Source organism: Stylophora pistillata, chromosome 12 (genome assembly GCF_964205215.1).
Source record: "Stylophora pistillata chromosome 12, jaStyPist1.2, whole genome shotgun sequence".
Classification (NCBI taxonomy): domain Eukaryota; kingdom Metazoa; phylum Cnidaria; class Anthozoa; order Scleractinia; family Pocilloporidae; genus Stylophora; species Stylophora pistillata.
In genome coordinates this window covers 27,136,812-27,154,284 of record NC_142530.1, presented here as the reverse complement: position 1 = coordinate 27,154,284, position 17,473 = coordinate 27,136,812, and the positions used below count along the sequence as shown (strand labels likewise).

General features: G+C 39.2%; 2 protein-coding genes across 3 annotated transcripts; one reads left to right on the top strand and one right to left on the bottom strand.

Moving 5' to 3' along the window:
• Window positions 1–374: 374 nt before the first annotated feature.
• On the bottom strand, window positions 375–11,547 carry LOC111341987 (homeobox protein Hox-C5a). Of its 2 annotated transcripts, none has more exons than XM_088742098.1 (2): window positions 11,190–11,547; window positions 375–1,835 (listed from the first exon to the last, which is right to left on the bottom strand). In XM_088742098.1, exons 1-2 carry the CDS (start codon window positions 11,452–11,454, stop codon window positions 1,375–1,377), a joined length of 726 nt encoding a protein of 241 aa, XP_088598224.1. In that variant the 5' UTR covers window positions 11,455–11,547; the 3' UTR covers window positions 375–1,374. The 2 variants fall into 2 exon arrangements, with proteins under 2 accessions (XP_088598224.1, XP_022804770.2); XM_022949035.2 differs by lacking the exon at window positions 11,190–11,547 and adding an exon at window positions 3,433–3,812.
• A 4,390-nt stretch (window positions 11,548–15,937) lies between these two features.
• On the top strand, window positions 15,938–16,905 carry LOC111341718 (uncharacterized). Its single transcript, XM_022948710.2, has one exon. It carries the CDS (start codon window positions 15,938–15,940, stop codon window positions 16,631–16,633), a length of 696 nt encoding a protein of 231 aa, XP_022804445.1. The 3' UTR covers window positions 16,634–16,905.
• The last annotated feature ends 568 nt before the right edge of the window (window positions 16,906–17,473 follow it).

Here is a 17,473-nt window from a genome sequence, read left to right as displayed (position 1 = left end):
TAGCTCTCATTAAACTGCTACAAGTTGCATTTCAGGCTTAGTTTTCAGTCCAACACGAATATTAGTATGCCAAAGAAATTTGGACTAAAACTGAAGCGTAACTGAGAGACACAGAGTAATGGACCACCATAAACAACAATATCACCAACAATACGAACAACCGTCATACAAAGAAAAATAGGAAGGACAGAATTCAAAATGTGGCACAGTAGAGAGAAAAAAATAATAAAAATCTTAGCCACAAATCACTTTTGTATGTAATTATAGAAGAAGCCCGAGGAAAGCTCTAAGTTGATTTAGACCTCTCAATTCCATGTAAATGTATACATGTTTTGGTGAAAGTTGCTTTAGGTGCAAGAAAAATATCGTAAACATTTAGAGCAAAACGCCTGATTTTTTATTGTCCATTTTCTGTCAACTTCGTGCATTTAACAACAACAACCTGAATAACTTATGGTTTTAAAATATATTACCATAACATAAAACCTCAAAATATTCATTCATTAAATAGATATGAGACGCAATTGCCAGTTCAAACTAATAATTGATGCCATAGTAACCAAAGTTTCACGTTAGTTTAGTAACGTTGCGTTCAATAAAATGCAAGAATGAAAGAATGTAAAATAATTATTAAGGGGGCAGCCGAAATCAATTGTGCATTTGATGTATCATTGTAGGCATTTACTTCACAAACAGGAACAAATTAATTGCAATGACAACAAGCAAGGCATCTAACTTGACCTATATTTGAGTGATGGAAGACGACAAAATATACTGTCCAATGTACGAGTCATATCAGCTTGTCAGAGCTTGTATCCCAAACATTGCAACTGACAAGTTCCCTTACTTAGCTACGATTCATTTTTATGGGGAAGGCGACAACTTCTGGAACCCACAGGGCGTTAAAAACTACTTCACAACCGGAATTAATTTTATCGCATTTGCAACCGTGTGATATTCTTGCCATAAATATGAACAGAAAGAGTTTAAAGGAAAAGACCTGATATCATACACATTCTATTTTAGCATTGTATGCGAAAGACAATAAATGAGGGAGGTACTAGCTACAAGAGGTCGAGGAAGGAATGTGTACAAAACACTAACTCAAATCTTCATTCGATTTCAAACTAACCCGAATTTAACTGACATCGTTTCACAACGGAAAATAAATAAACATCGCTCACAATAAAACCACGAGTCTCTAACAGGAATGAAATAACTTTGTCGACTGTAAATAACATCGAAGAATTATAACTCAATTTCAAAGTGTTAATTCTATTCCTCGTTGGGCGAAGTATCGCACACGAGGTTGTCGAAAAAATGTACAACAGGAAGCCAGCATCTAACGGCGGCTGCACTGATAATTAATAATTACTAAAAATGTTGCAGTGGTCCTTGACTCCATATCGCCCTTGGTCTTTCCATGAATCCTCCTCCATTGTAGTTTTGCATTGGAGTAGAATACGGATTGTAGCTTCGCTGAAAAGAGTTTGATTCGTTGAAAACCGACGAGTTAGGATGTGAGTTTAAGTTCATCAGTGATAAACTGCCGAAACCGTTTGGATTTTGCGCGCTTAGTTGTCGCACTCTTTGTTGAATTTCATTTTCCAAGGCTTTCTCAACACTTTTGTTCTCTTTTTTCCATTTCATTCTACGGTTCTGAAACCAGATTTTGACCTGTTTTTCAGTTAGTCCGAGCGACTGCGCAATTTCGATTCTACGCGGTCTGCAAAGGTATCTGTTGTAATGGAATTCCTTTTCCAATTCGACTAACTGCCTTGTGCTGTATATAGTTCGATTAAGTTTATCATCACCAGCTTTTTCTTGCGGCGCTCCTGTAAACAAAGGAATATTTATTAGTACGAATGCAAATGAATAAAAAAAAAAGGTTTAGACTGCCTGGGTACGTACACTGAGACAAAAATGATAACCTCTCAAAGCAGTATACTTTTAACACTGATCAACTAGAATCGACAAGGACAGCGCAGTGATAGTGTCATCTATCTTGTTTATCTATACGCAAAATACATCTTGTCCTTTCCATAATATATACTCAGTGATTCCAATGAATATCTCTTCAAGCAAAACCTTGATTTAATAGCATAGCTCTTACTAGAGCTTCACGACCATTGTTTAGGTGTAGATCACAAAGATTGTTCTACTCCGGAAATACTTGCAATTAAATTCTTTCGGTGCTAATTCTTCTTTTGCCCGTGCAGTAAGTTTAAGCTCAATACCTTCTAATTAAAGAATTAATTCACTACATTGTTGTAGACATATGCAAACAACTTCCTTTTACCCGACTTATCCCACAAAACTAACAACTAAGTGGAGACGTACGACACAGTGGTCGATATAAAGAAATAGAGAATCCATGCGCCGGAATTTTGGCTGAGAAAGTGTCTTCATATATTAAACTCTGAACTGCAGCTTTTTACAGTAGAAAACCCGAATTCGAAGCGTACAAGTAGCTCCTTAAGGTGAAATAAAGAATACCGTTAACTGTCCTATTTCGTAGCATTTTGTCTTTTTGGTAATGGCATTAACTTGAAATGTTACAGGTCGAAGAAACTACTAGCGCAATATTCAACGGCACTAAATCAATTCAAGTACAGATTTGGGCAGAGGATTTTGTTTAAGGACTGTATAGAATAAAAGCCAGCGTTCTTTGAACAACAAGACATACTTTTCAGGGGTTTCCTTCAAATTAGAGGAAACCGTTCATTAAAATACATGATCTGATGCCCTCGGAATTCAATAGGGCATGCTTCGAGAAAAAAACGCTAATTCAAAATATTGTCGCATTAGTAGATCTCGAAAAGCACAATACTGGGGAAGGAAGGCAAAAGTATCTGACAAGAGACTGTTTTGTGGTTAATCACGACAAATCGGAGACTTACAACAAGATTTGTTGCCCCGCACAGCAAGCGGGAAGGGATTACAACACATTTGAACATGGCGTATCGATTGGTCTTTTTCCTTCTGGCGCCAACGACGTGTCAAGGCTTCGAAACACCACAGAAAATTGCTTTAGCATAACAAAACAATGCAAGTAATTCTCTTATAAAAGATCCATCCGGTAGAATAACTGGATTGTTTGTTAAGGATCACAAATAGTACGGTTCGCACCTTCGAATGGCGAGGCAAACTGCTTCACAATGAAGAAGCGCCATACTGGCGAGTCCATTCTTGGCGCTATTCTTTCCCGCTAATCCACAATTAAAGAACTTAACACGAAACAAACGCTCTTCATCCAAACTTATTTTATGCGATTCCTAATAATTCGTAAGAGTTTTCTGCAGTTTTCGAAATATCACAACAGAACTCAGTTTTACGACGAAGGGGTTGTTTTTGACCTCCGCCCACATACGAAGGTATCGTTCATGTTTGGGACAAAAAAATCACTTACAACTGCTATAAGTTGGTTTGTACCTTTTGAGCGAAATTCCTTCATCCAAGGGTAAATTTCTTGAAGGCCGTTTTCCGTGGACGCATTTTGTAACGGTAATTCAGTGGCATCATCGTCCAAGCGCTCGCACGAGCTGCACGAGTTAGGAGAAGATGTCTCATCGGACTCCGTGTCGTGGTGGTTTTTTCCTTGGCAACGCTCTGTATTTGCCTTCTGCATGTTCACTGTCTACACACCAGGCTTTTAAACACGGGTCTTGAAGAAGATGAATTTGTTTTTGATAGTAGACAATACAAAGTTGACGAGTTTTTTGACCTCTGTACTAAAATCGATCCCCGCTGTTGACAAGACTCGATGGGTAAAGTCGCATTATTGTCCGAACTCCAACAACTAAAGAAAGAAAGATGTATTATCTTTGAGCACGTGATTCACCGTGAACCAATCAAACTACTTAGAAGTGCCTCGAGATTTCACTTATGGCATGTAACGAGATACACAAAGAGTTGAGAGAGTTTTTCCGAGTAATTCATCATTTTCGACAAGCCGTCGTTTTCTGAAGGAATTTGAAGATGCCAAGAGCGGAAATATAAATCTTCTTAACAGTCGGAACATTTTGTATCAGCACACCGTGCTATTAAATGCGGCTTGTCTTATCTCGAGAAAGTGATATTCCCTTTTAACTCTACAAATACACAGTTGTACAAATTATGTAACAAAAATTAATCGAAACTCGACTCAGTAACCTCCCGTTGAAAAGAGATTTACCAAGATACAAATTTCGAATGTCTGTTAGCGAATTAATCTTCGCTAAGCTCTTGTTAAAAACTCAAGTTTTTAATAGCTTTCGTAAACAGAAATGAGGAGTTTAATGGAAGAAAACCAAATTAAAAGATTAAGCAAAGTGGAGTCTTGTACGTGTTTGTTGTCTGCCTTCGCCCAGTTTGGTTTGATACCTCATCGATCAAACCGAATTTTCTGTCATAAACAGAGTCATTTGCCGCTTGTTCTGGTAATTTTATCAAAAGCTTTTCCTATGAAACAAAGAATTTGTCGGTGTGGTTCTAGATGTGCAAAGGTGCCGTAAAGAAGCTCTAAATATTAAGTGAAAATGAGCCATATGAAAAATCAGGCTCGGCGGCAAACTTAGTTTGTATTCATTTGGATATTTAAGTTCTTTTCTGCTGAAAGGGATTCGCTGTTTCTGATTTAATGCAAAAGTTGGATGTTATTTGTCTCAAGGAGAATGGAAATTCGAACGAACATCTAAATTGCTTACTCACTTCCGATTCCAGAAACAATCCTTTTATTTTGTTCGATATCAATGGTGTTTTTCAGTTACTAAATCCTCGAAGACAGCCACTGGCATTATTGATTATCACTTATTAATCGTCTAAGCCGATCAGCACTTATCTCCCGCCGTTACGGTCTTTAACCAGGATTAATGACCAGTACATTTTTACGGTAATTTTGGATTGAAACGCCATAGTCACAATCTATTTACACAATGCGCCGTCCAACACATATCGGCGGTATGTTCAAATGCGAATTCTTTTTTTGAAATTCAAATTAACAAGGAAGAATAAGTGCCAGACATTCGGACTCCAAGCATCCATCCCGCGTGACAATGAGTGCTAGAGGTGAAGTCAGAGTTATGTCTATTTTGCCACAATATCGAATGTACGATACGAGCGTGTTACATGGTCTTGGAAACGGAATATGGATATTTATCTACTCTTTTCGTAAAAACAAAGTCGTGTGGACCTATGTATTTACCGAAATAGCACATAACAGATCATTTGACCAAAAATTTTAGTTGGCGCACCAATGTCTGATGTTAATTAGTTTAAGGGCAATAAATATTTAATACAAAGACAGAAATTTTCTCGCCTTTGAAGTAAGTCGTGAAATTACAGAGACGATAGGAAGGCTTTGAGTCTTCTTGTTTCAATGTTTAGGATAGCCACACAGCGGCAAATATCTGGATCGCTTCGTTTAAAGACTTCGGGATATCAACATGCGGCTGGGGATACCAAAGTTCATGGTCACAAAAAAGTTCTTACGTGAAAGCTTAAGCGACCAATGGATCAAGCGAATGATCACCGGCTTACTTTGTTCGAAGCTTTGTCCAATCGCCCCCCTCCCCTCTCCAACCCATTATGATTTATCGAAGACCGTTCAGCGCGAGCATAGCTTCTTACGCCCGACCCCCTATCAAGAATTGAGACGAGTACCTCCTAAGGGAGTGGGTGGGGTATGAATCATCGCCAGAAAATCAGAGCGTGCGCAAATCCAACAGAAAAGTCGTCTAACTCTTGCAATTCTTTGGCAGGCAATTAAAAGACTGTCGAGTTAATCGCAATGTAGGTAGGCTCACTGATAAATCAGGCATGTTTCGGGACATGATAGACCCTACACTACTTAATGGTGGGATCACATCACCCAAATGGTAGAAATAGAACCCAGGCCGCTGCAGCAAGTTTTGAAAACTGAGCTAACGTCTGATGGTTAATTATTCGTCTGTGGAGCTGGAAGTCGATCGTCGACAAACGATTTCATGCTTTCAGAACGATCTCCATCGTCGATTTAACCTTCGTAACCTGAAACTAGCTCATTAATCGAGAGAGGATTATTTTGTTGCGTAATTCAGCAAAATTAATTTAACCTGCCACAAAATCTAGATAAAAGTTAGTGATGGGCTCCCAATAAAAGATATTATGGAACTCAGGTAAAAAATACAAGCACAGAAATTTAGCTGCCGTAAAGAAAAATGACACCTCTCTGTCTGGTGGTGGCGATAGGATATTGTTTTTTTTTTTGGTTACAGGAAAAGACTTAAATATCCCTCGCTAAAAGACAAATGAAACGCCTTAACGCCTAAACGAGCCGTTGTGTCTACGGGATAAAAGTACTTGTTACTTCTAATTAGAGCGGGAAACTGGTTATTTCTGGTTTAAAAAAAAATCGGGCGACACAATTGAAAACCTGGTATAACTCCCGCGTGAAACGTTTATCAGCGATCTGATCCGGCCGCGCATAAGTTGGCGTAAGACTAGAGCTAGTGCGTGTGGCAAATGCAAGACTTCTCTCCGTTTTGGCAACCATTTCTCGAAGATGCTAGTCACTGGTCTCAAAAGAAATTTTTTTGTTTCCTGTGTTTCATTCAAGTCCGAGATAATAAATTTGAAATTCAATCGTTAAAAATATGACTTGAAAGTGAAACAGAATGGAATGCATGGTTTTAGAGCTAAACACCGCGCCAAGTTTTCATAGATTTGGTTTTTAGATATTCTGACGCGTTTACTTCATGGAACTTTTGAGGAACGCGCCCTTCGACTGCACTATTTCAATTATCGTGAAATGATTGAGCTTATCAACCAACAGCATTGATTCTCCGGCCTTTCAACATGCAAAAGATTCTGATCCTTCTTGATTCTGATCAAGTATTTAAAAAACGGGGATGTTCACATTGATTTTCGGGGTTATAGGTATATGATCTAAACTAAGAACAGAAATGGTTTTTATAGGAGCACTGCAATGTTCTCGTAATAAGTATTTCTGATGGAAAAAATAATTACTACTTGTTGAGTTAAAATTGAGGGTTTTTTTGCTTCGTAACGGACACAATATTTTTGATGGTCCACTCTTCAAAATTATGTTGTAATTCTACAAACCATAAAACAAAGTTAAAATAATAATAACAATGATGATAATAATAACTAATGCTGATCATGGACTTAAAATTTCTTTTTATCTGCTTTAGAAAATTTTTTTTTTATTTTGCGGATTTTCTGAGAAGGTGGACTAATATAATGCGGGACTCGAAGCTCTTGCATGAAATCGAGGCGAATAGTCAGCCAAACCAAGATGGCGCCCAAACCTCGAAATTGTACAGCATCCATAAAGTAGCGACGCGAATAGTTTGCGTTCTCCTTGAGTCGAACACAATTACAATGAGGATAATAATAGGGATAGCTATAATCATAATATTGATGATAAATATCCAGAAGAGAACAATTTTGTTACGAAGGAGTTATCCCGTATAATCCTTTGGGTTGTTTTTGACATGCAGAGAAAAGCCTTTAATTAAAACAGAAGGAAAACTTAAAAAACGATATTGCTGAGGCGGAAAATAACAGATAGGACCAGTGAGGAGAGGACGATTTATTAAGAATAAACTATATTACATTCTTTAAAATGTCGAACGAATGTAAGGATTTATCTTGAAGAAAAACACTCTTGCTCCAAATTGGATGCATTTGTAAAGTTTCGTCAATGTAACACGTAGTCTCGCAAAAAAAAAAGAGTATCAGTTTTGAAATTGTTCATTTATAAAAAAAAAGTTTTACGACCTAAATTGGCTGAAAAGAAAGGAAACTGGGTTGGACAGAAGTTGAGAATGGATAATGATAAAATGGGAAAAGCAAACGGGGGGCAGAGACTCTCAATCAGCTTAGAAGGACTGTATGCCCATGTCCCTAATTGTGTCAGCAGGATCGGTGTAATTGTTGGAATACTGAGGAGGCGTTATATGTCGCCAGAGGGCTCTAAAAGGACAGTTGATGATGAATGAATTGAGCGTCGAATGTGCCCCTAAAAGAGTTGATAAGTTATTTATATTAAAAATTGAAAATAGAATTTTAGGATGAAACGAGACGTGACTGAATGAGGGTTTAAGGACGCTTGTTATGTTACTGGTTTGATTAGTCCTATAGCTTACCTACTGCTGTTAATATTTACCCACATGGAGACAGGTATAGAAAAGGTGTAAGGAATAAAACGGAAAAACATAAACTTAACATCTGTAAAGAGTAAAGTTTACATCACGATTTTTCAAGTCGTTGGGTCAGAGATGGCAGTAGCTGATTGTCAGAGGCGTGGCGAGATTTCTGAGAAGGGCAATTATAACATAACCAAAGTAAAGCGCGCACTCTGATTGGTCAATTTAGCGTCCCCCGTTTTCCCATGGGTGTACGCTGCTGACGTGAGCAAATGCAAAGACTATTTTTCCGCGCGCTCTTGTTTTTTTCTGGTCACGTAAGATTTGTTAAATAAAAGGGAACTCTTTAGCTACAATGTATCAATGTTATGTTATAAAACAAATGGTAAACACCACAGCGTACACTATCGAGTTATGGATGCACTTGGGAGGTTTGCTGAGCACTCAAGAGACTAGAGTCGCTCTCGGCTATCGCCTCGAGCGACTCTTACGCTTCTTTCGTGCTTAGCAACCTCCCGCGTGCATCCATAACTCAATAGTGTACGCTGTGGTGTTTACCATTTGTTAAATGTGCTATGATTCACGAACTAGATGGATGAATGATACCTTTAAGTCGTTCAGCATAGAGAAACCCTTCGAGATAATAACTGTCTAGGGCTGACAAGTAAAGACAATGCATGAAAAGACCAGAAACGACAACGTATTATTAAAAACAGAGAAGTTTTACATTGTATGTGATTGACTCCTTAAAAAAAACTCGGGCTGAGTTATTGAAGATTCTCGAACTGTTAAGTACCTTGTTCAACAACACATATTTCAAACTGAGAATAGAATTTAGATTTTACTTGAACATGTATATTATCATGGCAGCCATGTCTAGATGACATAAATGCTCTAATACCCACCCCCTCCCCCCCATGTAGGCCTTAACAGTGAGAGGTGGAGGGAGTAGCTCGCCGAAAACTCTCAGCTGTAGGTAACATACATAAACCAAAGATTCTGCAGTTCTTCGATGATTGAAAAACCTACAATAATGAAAGCGAGAATGATTCAAACTTCGAGATTGCAGATACATTATATATATCTTATTAACCAAGCGCGAGGGCCGTACTGGGAGAATATCGGCCCGAGGTCTTGACAGTGCGGACCGAGCGCAGCGAGATCATTCGGGACAGTGCCCCGTCCAATACTTAGAGAATATTGACCGGCAATAGAGCAATTTGATTGGTTGATTTTAGTTATTGGCCCTCTGACTGCCCGAGTCGTGTAATAACATATGTTACCGAGCCTTAATGAATAGCAGTTCTGCGCTCTACTAGGCTATGCCGGTCCATAGAGTATTCATGATTTTCCCCATACTTTTGCTTACTGCCGAAAGGAGGAAGGATGAAGGGTTTTTTTTAGACGGGGGGGGGGGGGAGTTTAGAAACTCGTAGTCTTAGGTGGGTGACTTATCAGAAAGAAAGGGGCATGTTGTTTTTACAGCGTCTATGATACCCTTCTTCAAAGCGCGTGATTTCCAGATGTAGTGATGCAATGTTTCTCCTATGCTCATGGTTAGTTGTCGTACACGAATATCAACCAGTTAGTAAACACCACCTAGCAAACCTATTGTATGCATGTGAAGAATTACATCCGAATGATACTAATATGATACTAATATGATGTTTATTCAAACCTTTTGCAGAGAACTGAATTACAGGTTTGTTACAACGAGATGTTGTTAAGGTTGAGAACAGACTTCGGCATTTTCTCAGGTGCCTCTGGAAGCCACTTCAGTCCATATCGATCTCACCTTCCCACCCATCCCACCCCAGGGGAGGACATCTATCACACAGTAATCTCGTGTGTGGGAAATTAACGTTTCCTACCCCAACCCTGCAGAAAACGGGACCTCCATTTGTTCGTCCCTATCCGAGAAGACTAGAATATCTAACCATTTCTTGATGTTATAGAAAGGTAGCAAATTCTTCTCAATTATTTTAAGACCTTGAGTGTTGGTCCGGCCGGGGCTCGAACCCTCGACCTCCCGCACAACAGTCCAGCACACTATCCATTGGGCTAACTGGGCGGTCAAAACTGCTGTTTATGAATAAAGCATTGCGAATCCGGTAATTAAATCTACATGTCACAACCAGCTGATGTTATTAAATTTCTCTTCACCCTTGTAACCTATAATTCATAATCTATAGTGGAAATGTAGGAATAATTTTGATTCATGATCGTGTACACGTTCATTACCTGGAGGTTAGAGGTAACTTGACGTACATTTATCGTTTCAAGTTAAACCACATATCAAACGAAAAGGTGGTTTAATTACAGCGGGGGTAAAAATAAACATTTTTACAATGAAAGCATTTATAAACAGGAAGACTAATTGGCCTCTCTTTGCTAAAAGGTGTCCCCGGCGAGAGATGTGTCAAATTTATAATTTACATGCTCGTGGATCAGAACTTAAGATTTTACGCAGTACCGTAGAGTTATTGATTCTTGTTTCTGAAGGTGATTATCGGAGATAAATTTGATGAATCCACTGCTCTTACAAATGTCTTCCATTGTCATTTTCTACAAGGCAGCGAAGAATGAAAGGCTAAGGCTGATTAAGACGATTTTACAGAAATTCTTGCGAATGAAGATTACAGGAAGCAAATTCTTTCGTCTAACTAGACTTGCGTACAGTTTTCTGATCAGATCAGAACGTTCAAGATCTTTAGAGCACACAAATATTGCACTGGGCATGCTGGGTAAGGATTGATTTCAGTAGTCTGTCAGCTTGGACAGTTTGGCGACGGAAAAATCCGCGTCGATTAATGATTACTCAACCTCAACTGTTCTAGATCGCTTCAATACTTTTTGAACAGTGACGACGCAGCGTATACTATTTCGTAGATTCCTAGAGCTGATCTAGGTTTTTTTAGGTAAACCTATACCATCATTACAAAGACAGCTTGTTAACAAGACAAGTCAGACTGTCTTGTGAAATGTCCACCAGTGCTAACAAGGTTCAAATGATATCTTAGCTGCATGGTATTTTTTACGAAAGATAACGGAAGATTTACTTACTCGTTCTTTTCTTTTCATCACGTTTCCTTCTGCGAATCTGCATCCAGGGAAAAATACAGATGCCTTGATATTGCGCTTGGCTCGGTGATGAAGATCTGACATGTTCGGCGGTTTCCGCTCTGACTTCTGTAGGTATGTCTTTTCTGTTCTCATTGCATACTGGTAGGTTTGACGAATACGCTTTCATTCTGTCGGGATACGTATCATCCGTCCGGCCTAGAAGACGATTTATTGAATGCGAAAGAGAAGAAACACGTTTTTCCATGTTTTATGTAAAACATTTACGAGGTGATCGAGGTTTCACTTGAGTTGACCCTCAATTAGGAAAAGAATCGCACTTTAATTGTTCTGCCCGTCATGTGGACGACACAGTCAAGACGACTGTTAAACATTATAAAGTGAATGATTGACATTGTACTCAGAGAAAGGCCTTAATCCGGTTAATCCTTTGATACTTGAAGTTGATCGATGAAGAATTTCTCCTAGTGAACAATTTCAAAGTTCAAGCAGCACCGGCGGCTTATCGATCATGAATATAAAGTACACTGAGGATAAAAAGAGCCAATAATTGTCACCAGTACATTCAGAGATAACTTGTTCATGACTTCAATATTATGTCCAGCTCTTCATACAATCAGTCGCTGTTTCTGTGTGTCGTACAAAAATATATGAAACTCTTGATTAAGGCGACTCTTCTAAGTAGTGAGAAAATAAACGTGAGTGAGTTTTAGGCTCATTTACATCCTGTGCGACCAAACAACAGAGTGCGATGAATCTGGGACGTAAAAGTGTACCTGGAAATATCCTTTCGAACTTGTCCTTCGTAGTTTCAATAGCTGTTAATCTCGAATAAAATTGTGAAAGCATATCACACAAGCGAGGCACAGCTTAGATTTCCTGGGGGTCAGGGCTAATGTAATATAGAAGCATTTGTACATAATTTATATCTTTTATATTGATTAGCGACAAAATAAACAAGGAAATGAAGAAACAAAAAACAACAAGACACGCAAATCCTTGTGTTTTTTTCACAATTCTTCGGGGGTAAAATCTCTCTCCAGGGCAGTTGATCAATACAATCCGACTGCACTGTCTGAATAGGAAAAAAATGACATGAAATGTCAGAAAAGCCTGACAGAAAATTGGAAAGGCGTCTTGATTATATAGAAAACAAGCAATTCAGTCCAAAACAACTTTAAGCGACTTGTTTTCTTAAGAAATTTACATACAGATATGTACGCAGCGTCAATTACAGAACCGTAGATAGAATAGTGTTGTCTCTATTGCTTCATAATGAAACTTAGCGACGTATTTTAGTGTATTTTGAATTAAAGGCAGTAATAAATTTCGCAAACTTTTCATGCAACAAGACGTGTACACTGCCGTGAGTGGCCATTAGTACATTTTACCCTTTGACTCCTGAGAGTGATCAGCATCTAATTTCTCCTTACAATATCAGCCTTCAGTCAAACATTAAGGTCACGGGAATAAAGGAAATGATCGCTAACTAAAGTTGATTGTCAAACAAATTCTCCTTGTCAGCAACTTAGAAAATGTACAGAGAACAGTATGGAGAATATGGATACTGATGTTAAGGTGTAGAGGTTTAAAGAGTGAGAAAAATCATAATAAAAAACTTGTAGAAAACCAAATCATTATCGAGTCAACGGGCTCCCTCTTCAACTTAGAGTATCCTTGATATTGCATACTGATCTGTTGTTAACTTAAGTGCTACTGAAACGAAATTTTCGTATCTGAAATATTTGCTCTAACCTGTAGTTTTGAATATGCTGATCATCATGAGATAATTTGCTTTGGCCAAAAAAAAGCGAAAGATATCTTTTTTAACCGTTCAAATCAAAAATTTTACACAAAACCATGTCCGGGCCCTGGTATCGAGCGAAATGGATTGATGACGTCACTGGTTGTGTTCAGTCCGATAGCGTGGTTTATTTCACTCACTGTTTGTTTGTATTCGGGGGCGAAGGAGATAGCAGACATTGAAGTTTTGTCAAGTGAATCTTCTTCTGAACGAAGCGAAGTTGTCTCCAGTAGCGAAGAGGAAGATGGTGGCGTAAAATGGGGTTGACAGGCCTACACGACTCTCAAGCGTGTGTTTAGAGTAGCCTATTCAAAGTTTAGCCCTCACGATTATGTCTTTGAGCGACCGCCCTCTTTTGTAAGGTACGAGCGGCGGATTTTTGTATAGTTCGCTCAGTAGTGGTTGTGTTTCTATTAAATGCCAGTTTTTCATGAGAATTTGCTTTATGTATGGCACTGAGTACGCACATCAGGGATTGCGTCTTTTTCGAATCGTTCGCCTTTGTAGATGTACAGCTATTTTTTTTAGTGGCTCGATCGTTAAGTTGTCTGGATTGCTTTCAGCTTGCGCCACGCGCGCTGATTCGATCGTACTACAGTTCTTAGTGTTCAGTGTTCCAGCCGTTTTGGCTCGTTTTCTTTTCTTTATTTCGGTATTAAAACGACCCATTTCACGTTCATAGAAGCACATGATCGCCTTTACTGTTTCTTGCTCCGCGTTGTTGAGGATTTGCGTTATCTCATTTTTTAAATCCTCGTCTGCTCTTATTTTGGCCCTCGCCCTATATTGTAGGGATTCTGGGCATGTTCTGCTAGGCATTTGGTACAGAAGGATTTGTTCGTTATCCTCAGACTTGCCGAGTAGATCATCTTCAGTGGCGGTGTCGTATGAGGCTTCCATGTTTTCCTCATTCTCTGAATGGCATTGCTTTGGCCCTAGGCGTTTAGTAGCCCATCTGCCGTTATAATGTCTTTCGAAATTTTCTGTTGATGGTCAGGCAAGACCGCGGTTTCGATCCTAATCTTGTGGATCTCGTCAGTTGCCGATTAACTAAATAGACTGGTAGAGATTCGTTCTCGGTATCAGTCGGGAATTTTGCTTCCTATCCAGGCGAACCTCTCGCAGATAGCCAAGATGCCGATGTGGCCGCCGATGAATAAGACGAGGATGGCATTTTGCCCGAAATCCTCTTTTTCGGCCTCCCAACATGCAAGCCACACTCCATGCTTTTACCCTTCTTTCACAGAAGTACACAATCAGTGACGTCACACGGCTGTTTTGGCCGCGCCAAGATGGCCGCCAATTTTGATCTCAGCCGGTCAACTTCGAATGCTTAAAAATGTACTTTCCGGTATGCGTTGGCCCAAAAAAAGTACACAGCGTTTGCAAATAACGTTCAAACTCTATTATATTGCAAAAATCTCGGATATGAAAATTACGTTTCAGTAGCACTTTAAGGCTAATCGTAGAGTTGCACTTGGGTTTTCGATTGCTTGCCATCCCCTTGGGTTCCGTTTTTGGCTAGGTGGTAATATGTACTCACAGTCCTTTTGGTAAATTGAAAAAAGTCTTTTACAAGAAGTCATCTGAAATCTAAAGCACCGCTGAGCTTTCGTGTTACCGAATCATCCCTGCATCAAGTAAACCTATATTTACTTTGCCAAAATCATTCACTACCAGTCCCTCGGGCCGCGGCCATTCACACATACTGAGTGACTACAACACAGTTGCCTTAACAATAGTCACGAGTTTCAGTCATCAATACAAGTCTTTATTCAAATCATAAAACAAACTTTTGACAACAGTAAACAAAAACAAACCTTGAACTTGAACTCGAATGAAACCATTCTTTGCATGTTCAACGTTAGGTTCCAAAAGACTCGGCAATAAAGTCACATTTTCTTTTGAACAGAGGATTTTAGTTTAACGTTAAACCCCCTCTGCTTATTCTGCTTATTCTGCTGATAAGGTTTGTGGCTTTGTTGTACGGCGAAACGTAAACACGAAGCTTGCTCGCGAGCTAAACAGACGGTGGTGGGAGTTCTTAGATACAGTGGTAGGGCACTGGCAACTGGCTTTCACTGAAACCCCTGGGTGTGTGGTCAATAGATTATATCGCTAACACAGCGTTTAACTTTAACATCTGAAATTATGCTTTCCTGTCGAGAGCCCATAAATATTATTAGAGGTAATTCGACAGCCCAATTGTGTCTCAATCAATCCCCTTTTTAAACCTAGATAGAACGGGAAAGAGTCGGTTTATTTTACTTAACTGAGTACAGAGGTGTCTATTGTAGATCGCGGTATCAGATCAAAGACGGCGAGACTTATGTAAAAAACGAAGACAGCGAACAGTTCTGGTTTTTTTTTTTGTTTGGCTTTTGACTACATGTGAAATTTAACAAAGCATTGAAAATGAGGAGTCAAGCTTAGTTTTCAGTAATTCATTGCATGTTTTATCTGTATGGATGCGTGCAGGTGGGATGATAACGCCTGTTTTATTATGATGATTGACCATCTAACAAATGATTGATTTTGATTCACAGCATAGTTACCAGACTGGTAAGGTTCGAAATTCGAGAGATAGATTCTAAATTTGACAAACCAGAATTCGCACATTCCGTCGGGAGGGTTGTCGGTTGCCAAGCCTCCGGTCACAAGACTCCTGCATTGATGTAAGCTTTTGGAGAATGCACGCGCTCTGAGTTCCAAATTTGGGATAAGGCCCCTAAATGACCAATGAGACATTCTCTGGAGCACGTGCGGGGTGCCCGCTGCTGTACTTTGGCGGGAAAGTTCAGAGTGCGCGGAGTTAACACTCATAACTACCTTGAGATCCTGTACAACCTGTCAGTATCGCTGAACACCATCAAAAACACAATCATCAGAAGTTTTCTCTCTGATACAGCAAAGCTTTAAGGATTCAATGATGGATTTGTGTGTCCGAATTTTGAACGACTGTGATGCTATAAATGCAGCCAGACGTCTTTTATACGAGGTGTATATTAGTGAGATGGGATGGGATTTTCGTGGTGATTGTCCGACAGGTTTTCGTATCGATAAAGACGACCAAAACAAACCCATCCTCTGCGATGCTTTTGACGACTCATCCGTTTGGTTTGGAGCGTACAAACAAGATTGTTTGGTCGGAGTCACTCGTGCAGTCCAACGAAACAACTCATTAGGAAAGCTTGATCTCGAACTGTACCCAGCCAGCCAATTACCGTCCATGAAGAGAATTCTCCGCTCAAAGGCCAACCAACAGTTAGTGGAGGTGCAACGAGGAGCAGTAGCAAAGGACCACAGAGACACACAACCAAGCATAATACAGTTGCTTCTTCATTCCGCTTTTAGCTACGCGCTAGAGAAAGGACTCAATGTTGTTTGCCCAACAGTATTCCCCGTATTAGAAACATTATTCAGCCGAGCTGGAATGCGGTTGGTGGAGAGGACGTTTACATACGGAGAGGGCTGTGATGAATGGCCCACCTTTATCTTCTATTGCTCTTCAGACGACATGGCTCAAGTTGTAAACAAACTAAAGACAGCTGCAAAAAAAAGAAAGGCAAGCGTTTCAAAAGAAAGAGGGCACGCCAAGCGAGGAAGGTTTCTTGTGGTGTAACCTCTTCGTTGACAAATCACTGGCTTTTGTTTAAAAGGTTATGTTATCTTTTTTTTTTCAATCAATTACAAAGGTGTCGTGTAAATATTAAAAAAAAAGTCAATTTTAAGCCAATGAAATAAATTTACAACCTGAATATCACCAGAAAATTTATCAGGGTGGTGATTGGTTTTTTAAATTAATTTTTTTTGTTTTTGCTTGAGTGTCAATTCGGTGCGTAAATTGTTATAAAGTAATATAAATGAATTGGAATAAAATGTCGTTTTGGAGAACATTGCGAGCGGCAACAAGCTTCTGTTACTTATGATGGAACACGATGTCAGAATAGTTATGGTTTTGGTGTAAACTCGATTTCTAATAAATTATTTTCCATGTTAGGGTATAATATTCCCGAAAGTTCTCTTGGCGACCCTCTTGAGAAAAAAACAAACACCACGCATATTTTTGTCGATTATATTCACCTAACTTCTCTTTTCATTGGGGGAAATATGTTAGAATGAAAAAAACAAGCAAACAAACAAACCAAAAACACACAAAAAAAAACCACACACCTTCAAACGAAGATATGACAATCGGATGTTTTTTTACTTCTAGTATCTTGATGAATCCTACCGCATAACAACACGTCTGTGGGCATAGCGTCTAAACTTTTATATAGTCATAAATACAGTCATAGACCTTTTTACATGCAATCTAAGAATGGATGCATGAAATCTGAACATGATCCACTCTCAGCTAGGATAGGAGAATATCAGTTCATATTCTCTTGACTTTTGCCCAATCGTATTACTTTTTGTGATATTTTCCATGTTGTGTAAAATCATAAGCATCGGAAGGTTG

What these genes read in the sequence shown, in the direction of transcription:
- LOC111341718 (XM_022948710.2), top strand. Translation starts at nt 15,938, where the DNA reads ATGATGGATTTGTGTGTCCGAATTTTGAACGACTGTGATGCTATAAAT.
- LOC111341987 (XM_088742098.1), bottom strand. Translation starts at nt 11,454, where the DNA reads ATGGAAAAACGTGTTTCTTCTCTTTCGCATTCAATAAATCGTCTTCTA. An exon ending in TGATGAAAAGAAAAGAACGA is followed by an intron (nt 1,836 to 11,189) that starts GTAAGTAAATCT and finishes CTTTGTTTACAG; the next exon opens with GAGCGCCGCAAGAAAAAGCT.